Source organism: Salvelinus fontinalis, chromosome 34 (assembly GCF_029448725.1).
Source record: "Salvelinus fontinalis isolate EN_2023a chromosome 34, ASM2944872v1, whole genome shotgun sequence".
NCBI classification, from domain to species: domain Eukaryota; kingdom Metazoa; phylum Chordata; class Actinopteri; order Salmoniformes; family Salmonidae; genus Salvelinus; species Salvelinus fontinalis.
In genome coordinates, this window is record NC_074698.1 from 138,543 (window position 1) to 159,717 (window position 21,175).

Consider the following 21,175-nt stretch of genomic DNA (forward strand, 5'->3'; position numbering starts at 1 on the left):
GCTGTATCCGTACCCATTGGATGCAGTGATCACAATATAGTGGCTATATCCAGGAAAGCCAACGTTCCCAAAACTGGGCCTAAAATAGTGTATAAGAGATCACACAAAATATTTTGCTGTATATTATGTGGATGATGTTAAAAATATTTGTTGGTCTGATGTGAATAATAAGGAGCATCCAGACGCTGCACTTGATGGATTTATGAAATTGTTTCTTCCAATTATTGATAAACATGCACCTGTTAAGAAAGTGACTGTTAGAACTGTTAAGGCTCGATGGAATGATGAGGAAACTGTATGGTTGAAAGAGATGGGGCAAAAAGAGTGGCTAATAAGTCTGGCTGCACATCTGACTGGCTGACTTACTACACATTTACTTTAATTGAAATTATGGGCAGAAAGACAAATTCGAATCAGATGGCTTATTCATCACAAAACCATTTGATGTTGCCAATTATTTTAATGATTACGTCATTGGCAAAGTGGGCAAACTTAGGCAGGAAATGCCAACAACAAACAGTGAGCCATTGTATTCCTGCATTAAAACAAACAAATAATGAAAGAAGATCGTTTCATGTTTGAATTTTGTAAAGTTAGTTTGGGAGAGTTGGAAAAATTATTGTTATCGATCAATAATGACAAACCTCCTGGCATTGACAACTTAGATAGAAAGCTACTGAGGATGGTAGCTGACTCTATAGCCACTCCGATCTGTCATATCTTTAATCTGAGCCCTAGAGGAAATTCTTAGTCTTCAGGCCTGGAGGGAAGAACAAAGTAATTCCGCTACCCAAGAGTGGTAAAGCGGCCTTTACTGGTTCTAACAGTAGACCTATATGCTTGCTGCCAGCGCTTAAACTGTTGGAAAAAAATGTTTTCGACCAAATACAATACTATTTCTCTGTAAACAAATGATCAACAGACTTTCAGCATGCTTATAGAGAAGGGCACTCAACATGTACTGCACTGACACAAATGACTGGTTGAAAGAAATTGATAATAAGAAGATTGTGGGAGCTGTACTGTTAGATTTCAGTGCAGCCTTTGATATTATTGACCATATCCTTTTGTTGAAAAAACATGTGTTTTGGCTTTTCAACCTCGTGGATTCAGAGCTATTTATCTAATAGAACTCAAACGGTTTTCTTTAATGGAAGCTTCTCTAATGTCAAACATATATAGTGTGGTGTACCGCAGGGCAGCTCTCTAGGCCCTCTACTCTTTTCTATTTTTACCAATGACCTGCCACTGGCATTAAACAAAGCATGTGTGTCCATGTATGCTGATGATTCAACCATATATGCATCAGCAACCACAGCTAATGAAGTAACTGAAACCCTTAACAAAGAGTTACAGTCTGTTTTGGAATGGGTGGCCAGTGATAAACTGGTCCTGAACATCTCTAAAACTAAGAGCATTATATTTGGTACAAATCATTCCCTAAATTCTAGACCTCAGCTGAATCTGGAAATGAATGGTGTGGCTGTTGAACAAGTTGAGGAGACTAAATTACTTGGCGATACCTTAGATTGTAAACTGTCATGGTCAAAACCTATAGATTCAATGGTTGTAAAGATGGAGAGAGGTCTGTCCGTAATAAAGGGATGCTCTGCTTTTTTGACACCACACTCCAAAAAGCAAGCTCTGTAGGCTCTAGCGTTGTCTCATCTTGATTGTCCAGTCGTGTGCAAGGAAAGACCTAGTTAAGCTGCAGCTGGCCCAGAACAGAGCGGCACGTCTTGCTTTTCATTGTAATCAGAGGGCTGATAAAAATACTACATATATGCCGGTCTCTCTTGCCTAAGAGCTAAGGAGAGACTGATTGCATAACTTCTCATTTTTATAAGAAACATTAACGTGTTGAAAATCCCAAATTGTTTGCATAGTCAATTTCACACAGCTCTGACACACACATGTACCCAACCAGACATGCCCCCAGGGGTCTTTTCACAGTCCCCAAACTCAGAACAAATTCAAGAAAGCGTACAGTATTATATAGAGCCATTATTGCATGGAACTCTGTTCCATCTCATATTGCTCAAATAAAAAGCTAACCTGGTTTAAGATAAAGCAACACTTCACGGCACAACACCTCTCCTCTATTTGACCTAGATAGTTTGTGTGTCTGTATTGATATGTAGCTACGTGGGCCTTTACAATTTTTTCATGTAGTTCTGTCCTTGAGTTGTTTTAGTCCATTAATGTTCGGTATTATGTCATGTTCCATGTTTTGTGTGGACCCCAGGAAGAGTAGCTGCTGCTTTTGCAACAGCTAATGGGGATCCTAATGAAATACCAAAAATACCAAAAAGCCTGATCTAGCCTGCTCTATCCAGATCTAGCCTGCTCTATCCAGATCTAGCCTGATCTAGCCTCTACCAGGCTAACAAATCGCAAGACAAACAGTCACAGACGTGAAGCTGTTTTTCATTGAAGAACACGACCCACGTTTATTAAGATAGGAGTGTTTAGTGAGGGTTAGAGACCAAGGTCGTGTTCAGCAGGTACTGAACGTCCGGGAACATTTTTGAAACCAACAAAGGAGCGTGTGTGTTCTTAGTGGACAAGTTCAGGTGGTAATACCTCCATTTCAAAAGGTTTTCTCCCATTTGGGTCTACTGAACATGCCCAGGTCAGCAATGTCGAAGTTAAGTAGAAATTATGTAGTGACATAACAGTTCTATAAAAATCTCTAAAGCACTTTAGATCCAGACTTTGTTTGTCATACTGTCAGTCTCAGTCTCTCGTCAGACTGTCTCAGTATGATACCGAGTTCCCTTTGGGCCAGAACTAATGCAAGCTCTCCCCAGCTACCTGTGTCACAGTTGATTAGTGATGTATCTACCAGGGAGACTGTAGATCTCACACTACTGGGGATGATTTAAGCACCTCTGAAAATAGCACTATTCCATGGAGATCAGTTTAATGATCTGTGATTCTTAATGACATGTTTCTATGAGGGGTGATCCAAGCAAGCGAGAGACAAACAAAGGGTGAATTTATACCGGGTGAAACCTGGATCAGTGGTAAGTGAGTCTTGAATTTACTTGGATCTGTGCACGTAGCTAAGAGCATGCTATGCTAGCCAGGATCCATTCATTTTTACTGTGTTTTGGTCCCCGATGCTAATGTTAGCTAGCGAATAGTGGCTGTGGCCATAGATGCAAACCCAGAGGGGATAGCTAATCTCTCCCGGCCAAGGGACTCATTTTAAGGAAGTCTGTATTTTCGGAAAAAAAAATCGCAGGGATAAAAAAAAATTGAGTAGCTAAGAGAATGGTACAAGATGTCGCTGTGAGCACTCGTAATGAGCTTTCTGAAAGCAGAAATGGTGATATTCACGCAGCGTTGCCTCCTGCCATAGGCTATATCTGAAGTTTATCACCCAGCCCCTGGAGGAGATAAAACAACTGGCTTTAGTGGTGATGTGATGTGACTGAACGACACCACTACCACCTAGTGAACAGCAGATGGTAGCCATTTTAGCTCAGTTGGGGAGAAATGGGATAATGTTAGATAATGGCTGTTTCTAGTTGGGTAATGTAACACTTTATTTCAGGCAGATCCTGTTAATAAGAGATGGCGTCGGTCGTAATGTGTTTGAGTGTTAGCTTCAGCTAGCTAGCTAACATCTGTCAGGGGCTTCTCCACGTAACACCATTACTCTCAGTCTTGACAGTGTGTAACACCACCCTGGCAGGTGATTTTTCACCTCCTTCTCAAGATGTAACTATAGCAGACTGATTGTCTCCTCTCATCACACACACACACACACACACACACACACACACACACACACACACACACACACACACACACACACACACACACACACACACACACACACACACACACACACACACACACACACACACACACACACACACACACACACACACACACACCTCTTTAATCACCTTGGTGTTAATTACCTGCCTGATGCCCTTGGGGAGACGACCCAGGGCCCTGTGTTAATGAGAGAGGGATCGATGGCAGCGGAGGAGAGGAGTTCCGTTCTGCCTTACATCCGTCTTCCCTACACTCCTTCCTCCTCATTGCCTGTTGTCCCTGCCTGCTCTCTTTCACTCACTCTCTACCTCTCTCTCTTTCTCTCTCTCTCTCTCTCTCTCTCTGTGGGAATCATGTGGTCTGGTCCAAACCTTATTAGGAAAAGGAGTCATGTCTTTCCATCCCAACCAGATCTAATAACCACACCTCTTTTCTTAATGTAGTAGAGGTATTCATATCAGTGTACCCCAACCAGATCTAATAACCCACACCTCATTTCTTAATATAGTAGAGGTATTAATATCAGTGTACCCCAACCAGATCTAATAACCCACACCTCATTTCTTAATGTAGTAGATGTATGAATATCAGTGTACCCCAACCAGATCTAATAACCCACACCTCATTTCTTAATGTAGTAGATGTATTAATATCAGTGTACCCCAGCCAGATCTAATAACCCACACCTCATTTCTTAATGTAGTAGATGTATTAATATCAGTGTACCCCAACCAGATCTAATAACCCACACCTCATTTCTTAATGTAGTAGAGGTATGAATATCAGTGTACCCCAGCCAGAAACAACCCCTAGCCACTTGTAGAGATCAGAAAGGATATGAGAGGTGTATGCAATATGGTCAAACTCCGTCCAAGCATATTAGAGTGAAAGGTCGAGCTACTTCCATAATACATGAGGTGCCCAGGCAGTAGTGGTTATGGGCCTAGGGGCTGTTTCTAGACCAGGGCGGCTTTCATAAAGTGTCTCAGAATATGAGTACTGATCTAGGATCAGTTTATCCTTTTAGATCCTAATGAATAAAACAGGGGGACCTGATCCAAGATCAGCACTCTTTATGAATAGTCTTTCCCAGAGCACTCTCCATGGTCCTGAAAGCCCACACTGTCCATATTATGTACAGAGATATAGCTTCTGTTTGAAGATCATCATCTCATTTGATTGTTTGATTGTTTGCAGCTGCCATCATCTACATAATAACCCTTGGTAGAACAGCTTGTTGAAAAACAGATAAAAATGCTTGTTAATTTTCTGTTCAGTTTCTCCCACTAAACATGTAAACAGTGCCTCTAATCCTAGCCATAATCATTTAATCAGCCCTTCTGTTTGTCTGCAGTCATCACAGCATAGGAGCTGTGTGTGTGTGTGTGTGTATGTGTGTGTGTGTGTGTGTGTGTGTGTGTGTGTGTGTGTGTGTGTGTGTGTGTGTGTGTGTGTGTGTGTGTGTGTGTGTGTGTGTGTGTGTGTACGTGCGAATTTGTGTGTGTGGCAGTGTGGCCAGTCTGAGTCTTAGCACTGCCCAGAAAGCTAGAGAGAGGCCATACATTCCTGGTCATTGATCTGCCTGTCCTAGTTGCAGTTTGGGTCTTCCTTTTGTACCGCTCGTCTCTCCCCCAGGCCTCAAATTTAGGATGGATTCCCAGGTCAGTGTGAGGGGGAAGCGGGGCTGTTTTGGCCTGTGTTGAGCATTGTCATAGCATTGGCTAACCCAATGTTTGTCTATCTCTGTGTGTGTGTGTGTGTGTGTGTGTGTGTGTGTGTGTGTGTGTGTGTGTGTGTGTGTGTGTGTGTGTGTGTGTGTACCTGTGGTAGGGCTTGGACCACCGTATCCAGCAGAGCTCTCATTCCTTTAGCCATCTTCAGCAGCTTCAGAACTGGGATGGAGAGAATAGATGGAGAGAGAGAGAGAGAGACAGAAATACAGAAAGAGAAAAAGGTTATGATGAGGGCTGGGGAGGGCTGGGGAGAGGAGAACTGGAGGGGGAGATTATAAATGCTGGGCATTTAGGGAATTCCCTCCGGTTCAATTCTGGACTAAACGGGAAACATCCAGCCTCCGAAAGGTCACAGCTAAATTTAAACTCAGCACACACGCACACACACACTCTCACCCTCTCTCATGGCCCTCTCACTGGCCCAACCATTAGTCATGAGCTGTAGCTTTGGTAGGATTAATGATGAAGCATTGATCCTCTGCTGTACACTGGGTCTGAACACTGGGTCTGCACACTGGGTCTGAACACTGGGTCTGAACACTGGGTCTGAACACTGGGTCTGAACACTAGGTGTGTACACTGGGTCTGTACACTGGGTCTGTACACTGGGTCTGCACACTGGGTCTGCACACTGGGTCTGTACACTGGGTCTGCACACTGGGTCTGAACACTGGGTCTGAACACTGGGTCTGTACACTGGGTCTGAACACTGGGTCTGTACACTGGGTCTGAACACTGGGTCTGAACACTGGGTCTGTACACTGGGTCTGTACACTGGGTCTGAACACTGGGTCTGAACACTGGGTCTGTACACTGGGTCTGTACACTGGGTGTGTGCATGCTATCCATAGATTCCAGAGGGGGGTGAGAGGAAAGGTGCTGTACTGGGTGTGTATGTGTCTGTGTGTCTGTGTGTGTGTGTGTGTGCCAGGGTGCGACTAAACACTCACATGCACCCCTCCCTCCCTCCCTCCCTCCCTCCCTCCCTCCTCCCCCTCGTTACCTCGTGCGATCCTCAACACCCTCATGATGCGTATGATGGTAGGGTTGATGGGGAGAGAAGCGCTGTAGTCGATCTCCTCCAGAGTGATGCCCATCACTGACAGCAACACGATGGCCAGATCCAACTGGTTCCACCTACACACAGAGTCAGAGAGCAAAGGGTAGTCACACTGGAGGCCATGTTCCATCAGGGTCATTCATGTACTGTACAGGTACAGGCATGTGTGTGTATGTGTGTGCCCAGTAACCCAGTCTGTTTCCACCTGCCTGCATCTCCACTATGACCCAGTTTAAGACACACTGAGAAAACTCAGATCCCTAAATCTGAGTACGCAGAGAGACTGTCCTGCCAGATGTCACTGATGTCATAGAAAAAAGACGAGGTGCTGCCCAATCACACTAACATACATCTCTCTCTCTCTACCCCCTGTACTCTCTCTTCCTTTTCTCTCTCTCTACCCCCTGTACTCTCTCTTCCTTTTCTCTCTCTCTACCCCCTGTACTCTCTCTTCCTTTTCTCTCTCTCTACCCCCTGTACTCGCTCTTCCTTTTCTCTCTCTCTCTACCCCCTGTACTCTCTCTTCCTTTTCTCTCTCTCTCTACCCCCTGGACTCTCTCTTCCTTTTCTCTCTCTCTCTCTACCCCCAGGACTCTCTCTTCCTTTTCTCTCTCTCTCTACCCCCTGTACTCTCTCTTCCTTTTCTCTCTCTCTACCCCCTGTACTCTCTCTTCCTTTTCTCTCTCTCTACCCCCTGTACTCTCTCTTCCTTCTCTCTCTCTACCCCCTGTACTCTCTCTTCCTTTTCTCTCTCTCTCTACCCCCTGTACTCTCTCTTCCTTTTCTCTCTCTCTCTACCCCCTGTACTCTCTCTTCCTTTTTTCTCTCTCTACCCCCTGTACTCTCTCTTCCTTTTCTCTCTCTCTACCCCCTGTACTCGCTCTTCCTTTTCTCTCTCTCTCTACCCCCTGTACTCTCTCTTCCTTTTCTCTCTCTCTCTACCCCCTGTACTCTCTCTTCCTTTTCTCTCTCTCTCTACCCCCTGGACTCTCTCTTCCTTTTCTCTCTCTCTCTACCCCCTGTACACTCTCTTCCTTTTCTCTCTCTCTACCCCCTCTACTCTCTCTTCCTTTTCTCTCTCTCTACCCCCTCTACTCTCTCTTCCTTTTCTCTTTCTCTCTATCCCCTGTACTCTCTCTTCCCTTTCTCTCTCTCTCTCTACCCCCTGTACTCTCTCTTCCTTTTCTCTCTCTCTCTCTACCCCCAGGACTCTCTCTTCCTTTTCTCCCTCTCTCTCTCTCTCTCTACCCCCTCTACTCTCTCTTCCTTTTCTCTCTCTCTCTCTCTCTACCCCATGTACTCTCTCTTCCTTTTCTCTCTCTCTCTCTACCCCCTGTACTCTCTCTTCCTTCTCTCTCTCTACCCCCTGTACTCTCTCTTCCTTTTCTCTCTCTCTCTACCCCCTGTACTCTCTCTTCATTTTCTCTCTCCATCCTCTACCTCTTTCTCTTCTTTCTCATTTATTTGATCTCCTCTCTCCCAACCTCTCCCCACTTTTCTCTTCTACCCCCTCCCCCTCCTATCCCCTCTCTCTCATTCTCTGCCTCCATCATAGAAAATGGGTCAATACCATTAAAGCACCAGGTAAATGTTTGTGTTTTGTTCGCGTCAACATCTTGAACGTGTCTGTGTTGTCAACAGCAGCAGCAGTTCAGCACCAACCATTCAGTAATGAGTCAATGAAATGAATAGATATCCAACATCAGCCACAATCTATCTGCTTCATCACTAACCCATTATGTTGAATGGGAAAACAATTAGAGAGAGAGAATGAGTAGGAATGGCTCTAGTGATGCTCCGTGTATCTGTGAGTGGGTTGATCGGGGTCCTGTTAACAGTAATGTGGGTGTCATTTAATTAATAACAGTAATAATAGAATGGGAGAAATCACTGCTCCACCATATTGCTCACAGTGAGGGTGAGACATTGGACTAGATGGAGGCAGAGAGATTCTTCTGTGATTTCTGTTTCCTGATTGAGACCATGGGTCAGGAATGGGTCAGAGATGGGTCAGAGATGGGTCAGAGATGGTCAGGAATGGGTCAGAGATGGTCAGGGATGGTCAGGGATGGGTCAGGAATGGGTCAGAGAGGGGTCAGAGATGGGTCAGAGATGGTCAGGAATGGGTCAGAGATGGGTCAGAGATGGGTCTGGAATGGGTCAGAGATGGGTCAGAGATGGGTCTGGAACGGGTCAGAGATGGGTCAGAGATGGGTCTGGAATGGGTCAGAGATGGGTCTGGAATGGGTCTGGAATGGGTCAGAGATGGGTCAGAGATGGGTCTGGAATGGGTCTGGAATGGGTCATAGATGGGTCAGAGATGGGTCTGGAATGGGTCAGAGATGGGTCAGAGATGGGTCTGGAATGGGTCATAGATGAGGATAGAGGAGTATACAAACTATAGTTATTCTGCATCTGAAGAAATAGACAATGATACATCTACACACAATGCAAGTATAGCAGATTAGCGTCATGAATACTGTTCTGGAGGCAGCTCTACAGAGTGGTCACTAGCTGGCAAAGCCTTTAAACTTAACCTTAACCATAATCTTTAAACCTAACCTTAACCATAACCTTTAAACCTAACATTAACCCTAACCTTTAACCCTAACATTTAAACCTAACCTTAACTCTAACCTTTAAACCTAACCTTAACCTTTAAACCTAACCTTAACCCTAACCTTTAAACCTAACCTAACCTTAAACCTTTAAACCTAACCTTAACCCTAACCTGTCAACCTAACCTTAACCCTAACCTGTCAACCTAACTTTAACCCTAACCTGTCAACCTAACTTTAACCCTACCTTTAACTACCTACAGTACAGCAAACACTATGAGATGACACACACAGTGTCCCCAGTGCAGCTTATTTAATTCAGTCACCTTTACTAGTACCATTTAGTATAGAGAGAGCATACTGGTTATATTACGGCTATGGCATTACTACTCTGAATCACACAGAGTGAGAAAACACACACAGTGTCCCCAGTGTAGCAGTGTGGAAGGTGTTTATTCAGTAGCTCAGCAGTATCTGTATTTGACTATACAGAGAGTATCCCAACTATAGTTCAGCTATAGTAAAGCTAAGACACTACCAGGAAGTACCATTGAAGTCAGAAGAACTCTTTTCTAATGGAGTTGTGGTTAAGAAGGGCAGCTATGAATCATATACCCTATATGAATCATATACCCTGTATGAATCATATACCCTGTATGAATCATATACCCTGTATGAATCATATACCCTGTATGAATCATATACCCTGTATGAATCATATACCCTGTATGAATCATATACCCTGTATGAATCATATACCCTGTATGAATCATATACCCTGTATGAATCATACACACTGAGATGACTGACATGCGCAAACACAAACACACACACACAGTGTCCCCAGTGCAGCAGTGAATACAGTGTTTATTCAGTAAGTCAGTGTGGCCCTGTAACTACCTGTCTTTAAAGAAGCGTCGGAAGCCAAAGGCGGTGAGCTTCAGGAGGGTCTCCAGTACAAAGGTGGATGTGAAGAAATAGTTACAGTACTTCAACACTAGATCTAGAGACTGAGAGACAGAGAGAGAAGGAGGTGGGAGGGGGGGAGAGAGAGAGGAGGAGGGAGGGGGGAGAGAGAGAGAGAAGGAGGTGAGAGGGAGGGGGAGAGAGAGAAAGAGGTGGGGGGAGAGGAGAGGGGGGAGAGACAGAGAGAGAAGGAGGTGGGAGGGAGGGGGAGAGAGAGAGAAGGAGGTGAGAGGGAGGGGGAGAGAGAGAAAGATGTGAGAGGAAGGGGGAGAGAGAAAAAGCGGTGGGGGGGAGGAGGAGCGAGAAGGAGGTTTGGAGGGAGGGAGGAGGAGAAAGAGAAGGGGGTGGGAGGGAGGGAGGAGAGAGCGAGAAGGAGGTGAGAGGGAGGGAGGAGAGAGAAAAAGAAGTGGGGGGGAGGGGGAGAGAGAAGGAGGTGGGAGGGAGGGAGGGAGGGGAGAGAGAGAAGGGGTGGGAGGGAGGGGGGAGAGAGAAAGAGGTGGGAGGGAGGGATAGAGAGAGAAGGAAACGGTGGGAGGGAGGAAAGAGAGAGAGAGCAGGAGGTGATAGGGAGGGGGAGAGAGGAGGTGGAAGGGAGGGGGAGAGAAGGAAGTGGGAGGGAGGGAGGCGGAGAGAGAAGGAGGTGGGAGGGAGGGAGGGGGAGAAATATAAAGGGGGTGGGAGGGAGGAGAGAGCAAGAAGGAGGTGAGAGGGAGGGGGAGAGAGAAAAAGCGGTGGAGGGGAGGGGGAGAGAGAAGGAGGTGGGATGGAGGGAGGGGGAGAGAGAGAAAGAGGTGGGGGGAGGAGAGAGAGAAGGAGGTGGGAGGGAGGGGGTAGAGAGAGAAGGAGGTGGGAGGGAGGGGGTAGAGAGAGAAGGAGATGGTGGGAGGGAGGAGAAAGAGAGAGAGAAGGAGGTGAGAGGGAGGGGGAGAGAGGAGGTGGGAGGGTGGGAGGGGGAGAGAAGGAGGTGGGAGGGAGGGAGGGGGAGAGATAGTAGGTTGTGAAGAGGGAGGAGAGAGAGCGAGAAGGAGGTGAGAGGGAGGGGGGGGAGAGCGAGAAGGAGGTGAGAGGGAGGGGGGGAGAGATCGATAAGGAGGGGAGAGGGAGGGGGGGAGAGAGAAGGAGGTGAGGGAGGGGAAGAGAGAGAGAGAAGGAGGTGAGAAGGAGGGGGAGAGAGAGGAAGTGAGAGGGAGGGGGAGAGAGAGGAGGTGGGAGGGAGGGAGGGGGAGAAAGACAAGGAGGTGGGAGGGAGGGAGGGGGAGAAAGAGAAGGAGGTGAGAGGGAGGGGGGAGAGAGAGAGAAGGAGGTGAGGGAGGGGGAGAGAGATAGAGAGAAGGAGGTGAGAAGGAGGGGGAGAGAGAGGAGGTGAGAGGGAGGGGGAGAGAGAGGAGGTGGGAGGGAGGGAGGGGGAGAGAGAGAAGGAGGTGGGAGGGAAGGGGAGAGAGAGAGAGAGAAGGAGTCACATATGGTACTGTGTATTGTTGTTGTTTGTATGGTAAACTCAAATATGCCAAATATACATGAAAACACACGACACTCTTTCTGTACCCCCCCCCCTCCCCACCACCGCTCCCTCCAGTCTTACTCGTGGCTGGCTGTAGTGTTCCAGTGACATGGTGATGACGTTGATACAGATGATGAAGGTGATGAAGAGGTCCAGGTAGTAGGTGGTACACAGAGTGTGGATCCACAGGCGGATGGGGCTGTAACTGGCATAGTAGGGGATCTTCTGGGCGTCTGGCAAGGGGAGACAAACACAGGTAATAGTATTTTATACATAGTATTAGTGTACACTATTCAAAAGCATTCCTGTGATGTCAAGAGTAATACTTATAAACAATTCACACAATCATTGATGATCTCTGTCTGCTCTTGACTGTTTCTCTCTCTCTCTCATTCTCTCTCTCTCTCTCCTTCTCGGGCTCACCCTCTCTCACCCTCCCTCCCTTTCACCCTCTCACCCTCTCTCTCTCCCTCTCATCCTCCCTCCCTCTCTTTCACCCTCTCTCACCCTCCCTCCTTCCCTTTCTCCCTTTCACCCTCTCTCCCTCACACTCCCTCTCACCCTCTCTCCCTCACACCCCCTCTCACCCTCTCTCCCCCTTATCCTCCCTTTCTCATTCTCACCCTCCCTCTCTCTCTCCATGCACCTTGTACTATCTCTTCTTCCCGTCTCTCCCTTACCCCTCCTCTTCTTCTCCATGCGTCTCCGTCGTTTATCCTCTCTCCTTTTAGCCTCTTCCACTTCCTGGTTCTGACGGCACTTGTGGAAGTTCTCCACTACCACGCCCACAAACATGTTGAGAACGAAGAAACTGACGATGAGGAGGAAGGAGATGAAGTACAGGAGCATCCATGGACTGTTGTTGATCACTGGCTAAAGGAGAGAGGGAGAGAGAGAGAGGGAGGGAAGGATGGAGAGAGGGGAGGCAGGGAGGGGAGAGGGAGAGAGAGAGAGGGAGGGAAGGATGAAGAGAGGGGGGATGGAGAGGGAGGGAGGGAGGCAGGGAGGGGAGAGGGGGAGGAGAGAGGGAGGGAGGGAGAGATGGGGAGGGAGGGAAGGATGGAGAGAGGGGGGATGGAGAGGGAGGCAGGGAGGCAGGGAGGGGAGAGGGGGAGGAGAGAGGGAGGGATGGGGAGGGAGGGAAGGATGGAGAGAGGGGGGATGGAGAGGGAGGGAGGCAGGGAGGGGAGAGGGGGAGGAGAGGGGGAGGGAGAGAGAGAGAGAGAGAGGGAAGGATGGAGAGAAGGGGGATGGAGAGGGAGGGAGGCAGGGAGGGGAGAGGGGGAGGAGAGAGGGAGGGAGGGAGAGAGAGGGAGGGAAGAATGGAGAGAGGGGGGATGGAGAGGGAGGGAGGCAGGGAGGGGAGAGGGGGAGGAGAGAGGGAGGGAGGGAGGGGGGATGGAGAGGGAGGGAGGCAGGGAGGGGAGAGGGGGAGGAGAGAGGGAGGGAGGGAGAGAGAGAGAGAGAGAGGGAAGGATGGAGAGAGGGGGGATGGAGAGGGAGGGAGGCAGGGAGGGGAGAGGGGGAGGAGAGAGGGAGGGAGGGAGAGAGAGAGAGGGAGGGAAGGATGGAGAGAGGGGGGATGGAGAGGGAGGGAGGCAGGGAGGGGAGAGGGGGAGGAGAGAGGGAGAGATGGGGAGGTAGGGAAGGATGGAGAGAGGGGGGATGGAGAGGGAGGGAGGGGAGAGGGGGAGGAGAGAGGGAGAGATGGGGAGGGAGGGAAGGATGGAGAGAGGGGGGATGGAGAGGGAGGGAGGCAGGGAGGGGAGAGGGGGAGGAGAGAGGGAGGGAGAGAGAGAGAAGGATGGAGAGAGGGGGGATGGAGAGGGAGGGAGGCAGGGAGGGGAGAGGGGGAGGAGAGAGGGAGGGAGGGAGAGAGAGGGAGGGAAGGATGGAGAGAGGGGGATGGAGAGGGAGGGAGGCAGGGAGGGGAGAGGGGGAGGAGAGAGAGAGGGAGGGAGGGAGAGAGAGGGAGGGAAGGATGGAGAGAGGGGGGATGGAGAGGGAGGGAGGCAGGGAGGGGAGAGGGGGAGGAGAGAGGGAGGGAGGGAGAGAGAGAGAGAGGGAAGGATGGAGAGAGGGGGGATGGAGAGGGAGGGAGGCAGGGAGGGGAGAGGGGGAGGAGAGAGGGAGGGAGGCAGGGAGGGGAGAGGGGGAGGAGAGAGGGAGGGAGGGAGAGATGGGGAGGGAGGGAAGGATGGAGAGAAGGGGGATGGAGAGGGAGGGAAGCAGGGAGGGGAGAGGGGGAGGAGAGAGGGAGGGAGGGAGAGATGGGGAGGGAGGGAGGGGCGAGGGACGGGGGAGACGGAGGGAGAGAGAGAGGAGTGGTGCATGTGAGTGTTTAGTCGAAGGAGGAGAGGGAGAGAAGGAGTTGAAAATGCTCTGATAGATCAGTCAGCCAACACAACTGAAAAAATAATACATCTATAGAAATATAATGGATAGACTTGATGATCACTATTAGACTAGTTACCTGTTGGTCCACCCCTACAGCATCCAGGCCATGGTACATGATGTTGACCCAGCCGTCCTTTGAAGCCAGCACAAACAGGGACATCAGAGCCTGTGGTACAGAACGCACACACATATACACACAGAACACACACACACAGAACACACACACACACACACACACACACACACACACACATGCAGAAATGCAGACATACACAGACAGACAGAACACACATGAAAGACATGAAATATAAACATACATATAAAGACAAAAGCACACATACAAAACACAAGTTCAGTATTTCATACTGGTCCATTCACCATGTCCATCAGTTCAGTATTTCATACTGGTCCATTCACCATGTCCATCAGTTCAGTATTTCATACTGGTCCATTCACCATGTCCATAAGTTCAGTATTTCATACTGGTCCATTCACCATGTCCATAAGTTCAGTATTTCATACTGGTCCATTCACCATGTCCATAAGTTCAGTATTTCATACTGGTCCATTCACCATGTCCATAAGTTCAGTATTTCATACTGGTCCATTCACCATGTCCATCAGTTCAGTATTTCATACTGGTCCATTCACCATGTCCATCAGTTCAGTATTTCATACTGGTCCATTCACCATGTCCATAAGTTCAGTATTTCATACTGGTCCATTCACCATGTCCATCAGTTCAGTATTTCATACTGGTCCATTCACCATGTCCATCAGTTCAGTATTTCATACTGGTCCATTCACCATGTCCATCAGTTCAGTATTTCATACTGGTCCATTCACCATGTCCATAAGCTCAGTATTTCATACTGGTCCATTCACCATGTCCATCAGTTCAGTATTTCATACTGGTCCATTCACCATGTCCATAAGCTCAGTATTTCATACTGGTCCATTCACCATGTCCATAAGTTCAGTATTTCATACTGGTCCATTCACCATGTCCATAAGTTCAGTATTTCATAATGGTCCATTCATTATGTCCATAAGTTCAGTATTTCATACTGGTCCATTCACCATGTCCATAAGTTCAGTATTTCATACTGGTCCATTCACCATGTCCATCAGGTTGACACCTCATCTGAAATTGAAACTGGGAGAAATCCTCACCTGTCCCAGGTTGTCAAAGTTGTACTTGTGATGGACCCATTTGTAGTTGGCCTGCAGACAGTCAGACTTGTTGGTGATGTTCTTGACGTCGGGGCCAAAGCAGTAGAAGAACTTCCCTTTGAACAGCTGTCAGGGAACAATGGACAAAGCCACTTCAGATGTCTTGTTGTTGTTACCATACAAGTGGTTTCTTTCATATGTCATTATCAAAGGACAGACACACTTGAAGGGCATTATGGAGGGCATTACATAGATGGTCAAGAATGATTTAGGGAATTGAGAGAGAAAGAGAGGAAGACAGGTGGCAAAGATTGATAAAGACAGAGAAGGGACAGAGACAGGGGGACAGACAAAACTGGGAGGAAGGTGAGGAAACAGAGATACATAAAGACAGGGTATATGTTGGAGGAGAAAGACAGGGTATATGTTGGAGGAGAAAGACAGGGTATATGTTGGAGGAGAAAGACAGGGTATATGTTGGAGGAGAAAGACATGGTATATGTTGGAGGATAAAGACAGGGTATATGTTGGAGGAGAAAGACAGGGTATATGTTGGAGGAGAAAGACAGGGTATATGTTGGAGGAGAAAGACAGGGTATATGTTGGAGGATAAAGACAGGGTATATGTTGGAGGAGAAAGACATGGTATATGTTGGAGGAGAAAGACAGGGTATATGTTGGAGGAGAAAGACAGGGTATATGTTGGAGGAGAAAGACAGGGTATATGTTGGAGGATAAAGACAGGGTATATGTTGGAGGAGAAAGACAGGGTATATGTTGGAGGAGAAAGACATGGTATATGTTGGAGGAGAAAGACAGGGTATATGTTGGAGGAGAAAGACAGGGTATATGTTGGAGGAGAAAGACAGGGTATATGTTGGAGGAGAAAGACATGGTATATGTTGGAGGAGAAAGACAGGGTATATGTTGGAGGAGAAAGACAGGGTATATGTTGGAGGAGAAAGACAGGGTATATGTTGGAGGAGAAAGACAGGGTATATGTTGGAGGAGAAAGACAGGGTATGTGTTGGAGGAGAAAGACATGGTATATGTTGGAGGAGAAAGACAGGGTATATGTTGGAGGAGAAAGACAGGGTATATGTTGGAGGAGAAAGACAGGGTATGTGTTGGAGGAGAAAGACATGGTATATGTTGGAGGAGAAAGACAGGGTATATGTTGGAGGAGAAAGACATGGTATATGTTGGAGGATAAAGACATGGTATATGTTGGAGGAGAAAGACAGGGTATATGTTGGAGGAGAAAGACAGGGTATATGTTGGAGGAGAAAGACAGGGTATATGTTGGAGGAGAAAGACAGGGTATATGTTGGAGGAGAAAGACAGGGTATATGTTGGAGGAGAAAGACAGGGTATATGTTGGAGGAGAAAGACAGGGTATATGTTGGAGGAGAAAGACAGGGTATATGTTGGAGGAGAAAGACAGGGTATATGTTGGAGGAGAAAGACAGGGTATATGTTGGAGGAGAAAGACAGGGTATATGTTGGAGGAGAAAGACAGGGTATATGTTGGAGGAGAAAGACAGGGTATATGTTGGAGGAGAAAGACAGGGTATATGTTGGAGGAGAAAGACAGGGTATATGTTGGAGGAGAAAGACAGGGTATATGTTGGAGGAGAAAGACAGGGTATATGTTGGAGGAGAAAGACAGGGTATATGTTGGAGGAGAAAGACAGGGTATATGTTGGAGGAGAAAGACAGGGTATATGTTGGAGGAGAAAGACAGGGTATATGTTGGAGGAGAAAGACAGGGTATATGTTGGAGGAGAAAGACAGGGTATATGTTGGAGGAGAAAGACAGGGTATATGTTGGAGGAGAAAGACAGGGTATATGTTGGAGGAGAAAGACATGGTATATGTTGGAGGAGAAAGACAGGGTATATGTTGGAGGAGAAAGACAGGGAAATATTGATAAAATGAAGGAACAAGGAAAACGCAGAGAAAAAAAGACAGAGCAAGAAAGATGGAGAGACAAGTACTCCAATGATAACAGCCCTACCTGCACCCCCAGGATACCAAATATGATGAAGAAAGCACAGCAGATAAGGACAATGTTTCCTATAGGTTTCAGAGACGTTATTAGAGTCTCCACTACCAGCTTCAGACCTGGGGCTCGACTGATCACCCTGTAGAAAGAGAAACAGAGAGAGCGAGAGATGAAGGGAGAGAGAAGGAGGGATGGAGAGAGAGAGAAAGAGATGGAGGGAGAGAGATTGAGAAAGGGAAAGAAAGGGAGGGAGAGAGATGGAGGGTTAGAGAGAGGGAGTGATGGAGAGAGAGGGAGAGGTAGAGAGAGAGAGGGAGAGAAGTAGAGAGATGGAGGATTAGAGAGAGGGAGAGCACGAGCGAGAGAGAAAGAGAGGTAGAGAGGGATGGAGAGTTAGTAAGAGGAGTACTTCCCAAAATACATTATTTGCAGCTGATTCAGAGAGGGTGTATATAAATCTACATTTCAAAGGTGACATTTTTGTGGTCTTTCAGGTATAAGGGAAAGTGAACTCCAGAAAGAGTAGCCACTGCATGAGGAACAGCTAATGGGGATCCTAACAAACCAAACTGACCCCAGATCACCAAAGAAACAATAGTGCACAACTAGTCTGTTTTCACCACTATGGGACAAGGACATTATGTGAACCTCACCGTTGTGTGACCTACCTACCTGAGGGGGTGCAGTGTGTCTGTAGTATGTCCTCCCTACCTGAGGGGGTGCAGTGTGTCTGTAGTATGTCCTCCCTACCTGAGGGGGTGCAATGTGTCTGTAGTATGTCCTCCTTACCTGAGGGGGTGAAGTGTGTCTATAGTATGTCCTCCCTACCTGAGGGGGTGCAGTGTGTCTGTAGTATGTCCTCCCTACCTGAGGGGGTGCAATGTGTCTGTAGTATGTCCTCCTTACCTGAGGGGGTGAAGTGTGTCTATAGTATGTCCTACCTACCTGAGGGGGTGCAGTGTGTCTGTAGTATGTCCTCCCTACCTGAGGGGATGCAGTGTGTCTGTAGTATGTCCTACCTACCTGAGGGGATGCAGTGTGTCTATAGTATGTCCTACCTACCTGAGGGGGTGCAGTGTGTCTGTAGTATGTCCTACCTACCTGAGGGGATGCAGTGTGTCTGTAGTATGTCCTACCTACCTGAGGGGGTGAAGTGTGTCTGTAGTATGTCCTACCTACCTGAGGGGGTGAAGTGTGTCTGTAGTATGTCCTACCTACCTGAGGGGGTGCAGTGTGTCTATAGTATGTCCTACCTACCTGAGGGGGTGAAGTGTGTCTATAGTATGTCCTCCCTACCCTGAAGAGGTGCAGTGTGTCTGTAGTGTGTCCTACCTACCTGAAGGGGTGCAGTGTGTCTGTAGTATGTCCTCCCTACCCTGAAGAGGTGCAGTGTGTCTGTAGTGTGTCCTCCCTACCCTGAAGAGGTGCAGTGTGTCTGTAGTATGTCCTCCCTACCTGAAGGGGTGAAGTGTGTCTGTAGTATGTCCTCCTTACCTGAAGAGGTGCAATGTGTCTGTAGTATGTCCACCCTACATGAGGGGGTGCAGTGTGTCTGTAGTTTGTCCTCCCTACCTGAGGGGGTGCAGTGTGTCTGTAGTATGTCCTCCCTACCTGAGGGGGTGCAGTGTGTCTGTAGTATGTCCTCCCTACCTGAGGGGATGCAGTGTGTCTGTAGTATGTCCTCCCTACCTGAGGGGATGCAGTGTGTCTGTAGTATGTCCTCCCTACCTGAGGGGGTGCAATGTGTCTGTAGTATGTCCTCCTTACCTGAGGGGGTGCAGTGTGTCTGTAGTATGTCCTCCCTACCTGAAGGGGTGAAGTGTGTCTGTAGTATGTCCTCCCTACCTGAGGGGGTGCAGTGTGTCTGTAGTATGTCCTCCCTACCTGAGGGGGTGAAGTGTGTCTATAGTATGTCCTACCTACCTGAGGGGATGCAGTGTGTCTGTAGTATGTTCTCCCTACCTGAGGGGATGCAGTGTGTCTGTAGTATGTCCTACCTACCTGAGGGGGTGAAGTGTGTCTATAGTATGTCCTACCTACCTGAGGGGATGCAGTGTGTCTGTAGTATGTCCTCCCTACCTGAGGGGGTGAAGTGTGTCTATAGTATGTCCTACCTACCTGAGGGGGTGCAGTGTGTCTGTAGTATGTCCTCCCTACCTGAGGGGGTGCAGTGTGTCTGTAGTATGTCCTCCCTACCTGAGGGGGTGAAGTGTGTCTGTAGTATGTCCTACCTACCTGAGGGGGTGCAATGTGTCTGTAGTATGTCCTCCCTACCTGAAGGGGTGAAGTGTGTCTGTAGTATGTCCTACCTACCTGAGGGGATGCAGTGTGTCTGTAGTATGTCCTACCTACCTGAAGGGGTGAAGTGTGTCTGTAGTATGTGCTACCTACCTGAGGGGATGCAGTGTGTCTGTAGTATGTTCTCCCTACCTGAGGGGATGCAGTGTGTCTGTAGTATGTCCTACCTACCTGAGGGGATGCAGTGTGTCTGTAGTATGTCCTCCCTACCTGAAGGGGTGCAGTGTGTCTGTAGTATGTTCTCCCTACCTGAGGGGATGCAGTGTGTCTGTAGTATGTCCTCCCTACCTGAGGGGGTGCAGTGTGTCTGTAGTATGTCCTACCTACCTGAGGGGGTGCAGTGTGTCTGTAGTATGTCCTACCTACCTGAAGGGGTGAAGTGTGTCTGTAGTATGTCCTCCCTACCTGAGGGGGTGCAGTGTGTCTGTAGTATGTCCTCCCTCCCTGAGGGGATGCAGTGTGTCTGTAGTATGTTCTCCCTCCCTGAGGGGATGCAGTGTGTCTGTAGTATGTCCTCCTTACCTGAGGGGGTGCAGTGTGTCTGTAGTATGTTCTCCCTACCTGAGGGGGTGCAGTGTGTCTGTAGTATGTCCTCCCTACCTGAGGGGATGCAGTGTGTCTGTAGTATGTCCTACCTACCTGAGGGGGCGCAGTGTGCGGAGCAATCGGAGAACCCTCAGTACCCCCAGAATCTTAGCCCCGCCCGCCATTGACACCACAATGTCAATCAACGACACAAAGACCAGGAAGCCGTCCAACACGTTCCAGCTGCTTTTCAGATATGCCTGTTCCCCTATATACAGGCCCATAGACACCACCTATAGGGAGGAGGGTAGAGAGGGGCAGGAGGGGGAGGTTGTGAGAGGTATGTTATCAACAGATACACCCGGTGACCTATATACAGGCCCATAGACACCACCTATAGGGAGGAGGGTAGAGAGGGGCAGGAGGGGGAGGTTGTGAGAGGTATGTTATCAACAGATACACCCGGTGACCTATATACAGGCCCATAGACACCACCTATAGGGAGGGGGGTAGAGAGGGGCAGGAGGGGGAGGTTGTGAGAGGTATGTTATCAACAGATACACCCGGTGACCTATATACAGGCCCATAGACACCACCTATAGGGAGGGGGTAGAGAGGGGCAGGAGGGGCAGGAGGGGGAGGTTGTGAGAGGTATGTTATCAACAGATACACCCGGTGACCTATATACAGGCCCATAGACACCACCTATAGGGAGGGGGGTAGAGAGGGGCAGGAGGGGGAGGTTGTGAGAGGTATGTTATCAACAGATACACCCGGTGACCTATATACAGGCCCATAGACACCACCTATAGGGAGGGGGGTAGAGAGGGGCAGGAGGGGGAGGTTGTGAGAGGTATGTTATCAACAGATACACCCAGTGACCTATATACAGGCCCATAGACACCACCTATAGGGAGGGGGGTAGAGAGGGGCAGGAGGGGGAGGTTGTGAGAGGTATGTTATCAACAGGTACACCCGGTGACCTATATACAATCCCATAGTATAGGAAGAATTGAAAATGCCAGAATTACATTGAATAAAGTTGGTACAATTACAGAATTACTTTTGTTGCATAAGAGAGCAAGAGTCATGCATCATGTCAATGGGAGAGTTGTGCTAAAGTTCATGAGTTCCCCTTCACACATATCTCAGGTTAGGAGACTGGTCCCA

General features: G+C 48.3%; 1 protein-coding gene across 1 annotated transcript in view; it reads right to left on the reverse strand.

Annotated features, from left to right (window-relative positions):
• Positions 1–21,175, reverse strand: part of LOC129833893 (voltage-dependent T-type calcium channel subunit alpha-1I-like) — a gene marked incomplete at its 5' end in the record, with an annotated part of 101,216 nt that overhangs the window by 38,337 nt on the left and 41,704 nt on the right. Inside the window, 9 exons of the mRNA XM_055898733.1 lie at positions 5,611–5,681; positions 6,526–6,659; positions 10,041–10,150; positions 11,689–11,840; positions 12,288–12,480; positions 14,081–14,170; positions 15,178–15,303; positions 17,195–17,321; positions 20,120–20,298. Coding sequence (XP_055754708.1) covers positions 5,611–5,681; positions 6,526–6,659; positions 10,041–10,150; positions 11,689–11,840; positions 12,288–12,480; positions 14,081–14,170; positions 15,178–15,303; positions 17,195–17,321; positions 20,120–20,298 — 1,182 coding nt within the window. The remainder of the gene's footprint in view (positions 1–5,610; positions 5,682–6,525; positions 6,660–10,040; positions 10,151–11,688; positions 11,841–12,287; positions 12,481–14,080; positions 14,171–15,177; positions 15,304–17,194; positions 17,322–20,119; positions 20,299–21,175) is intronic.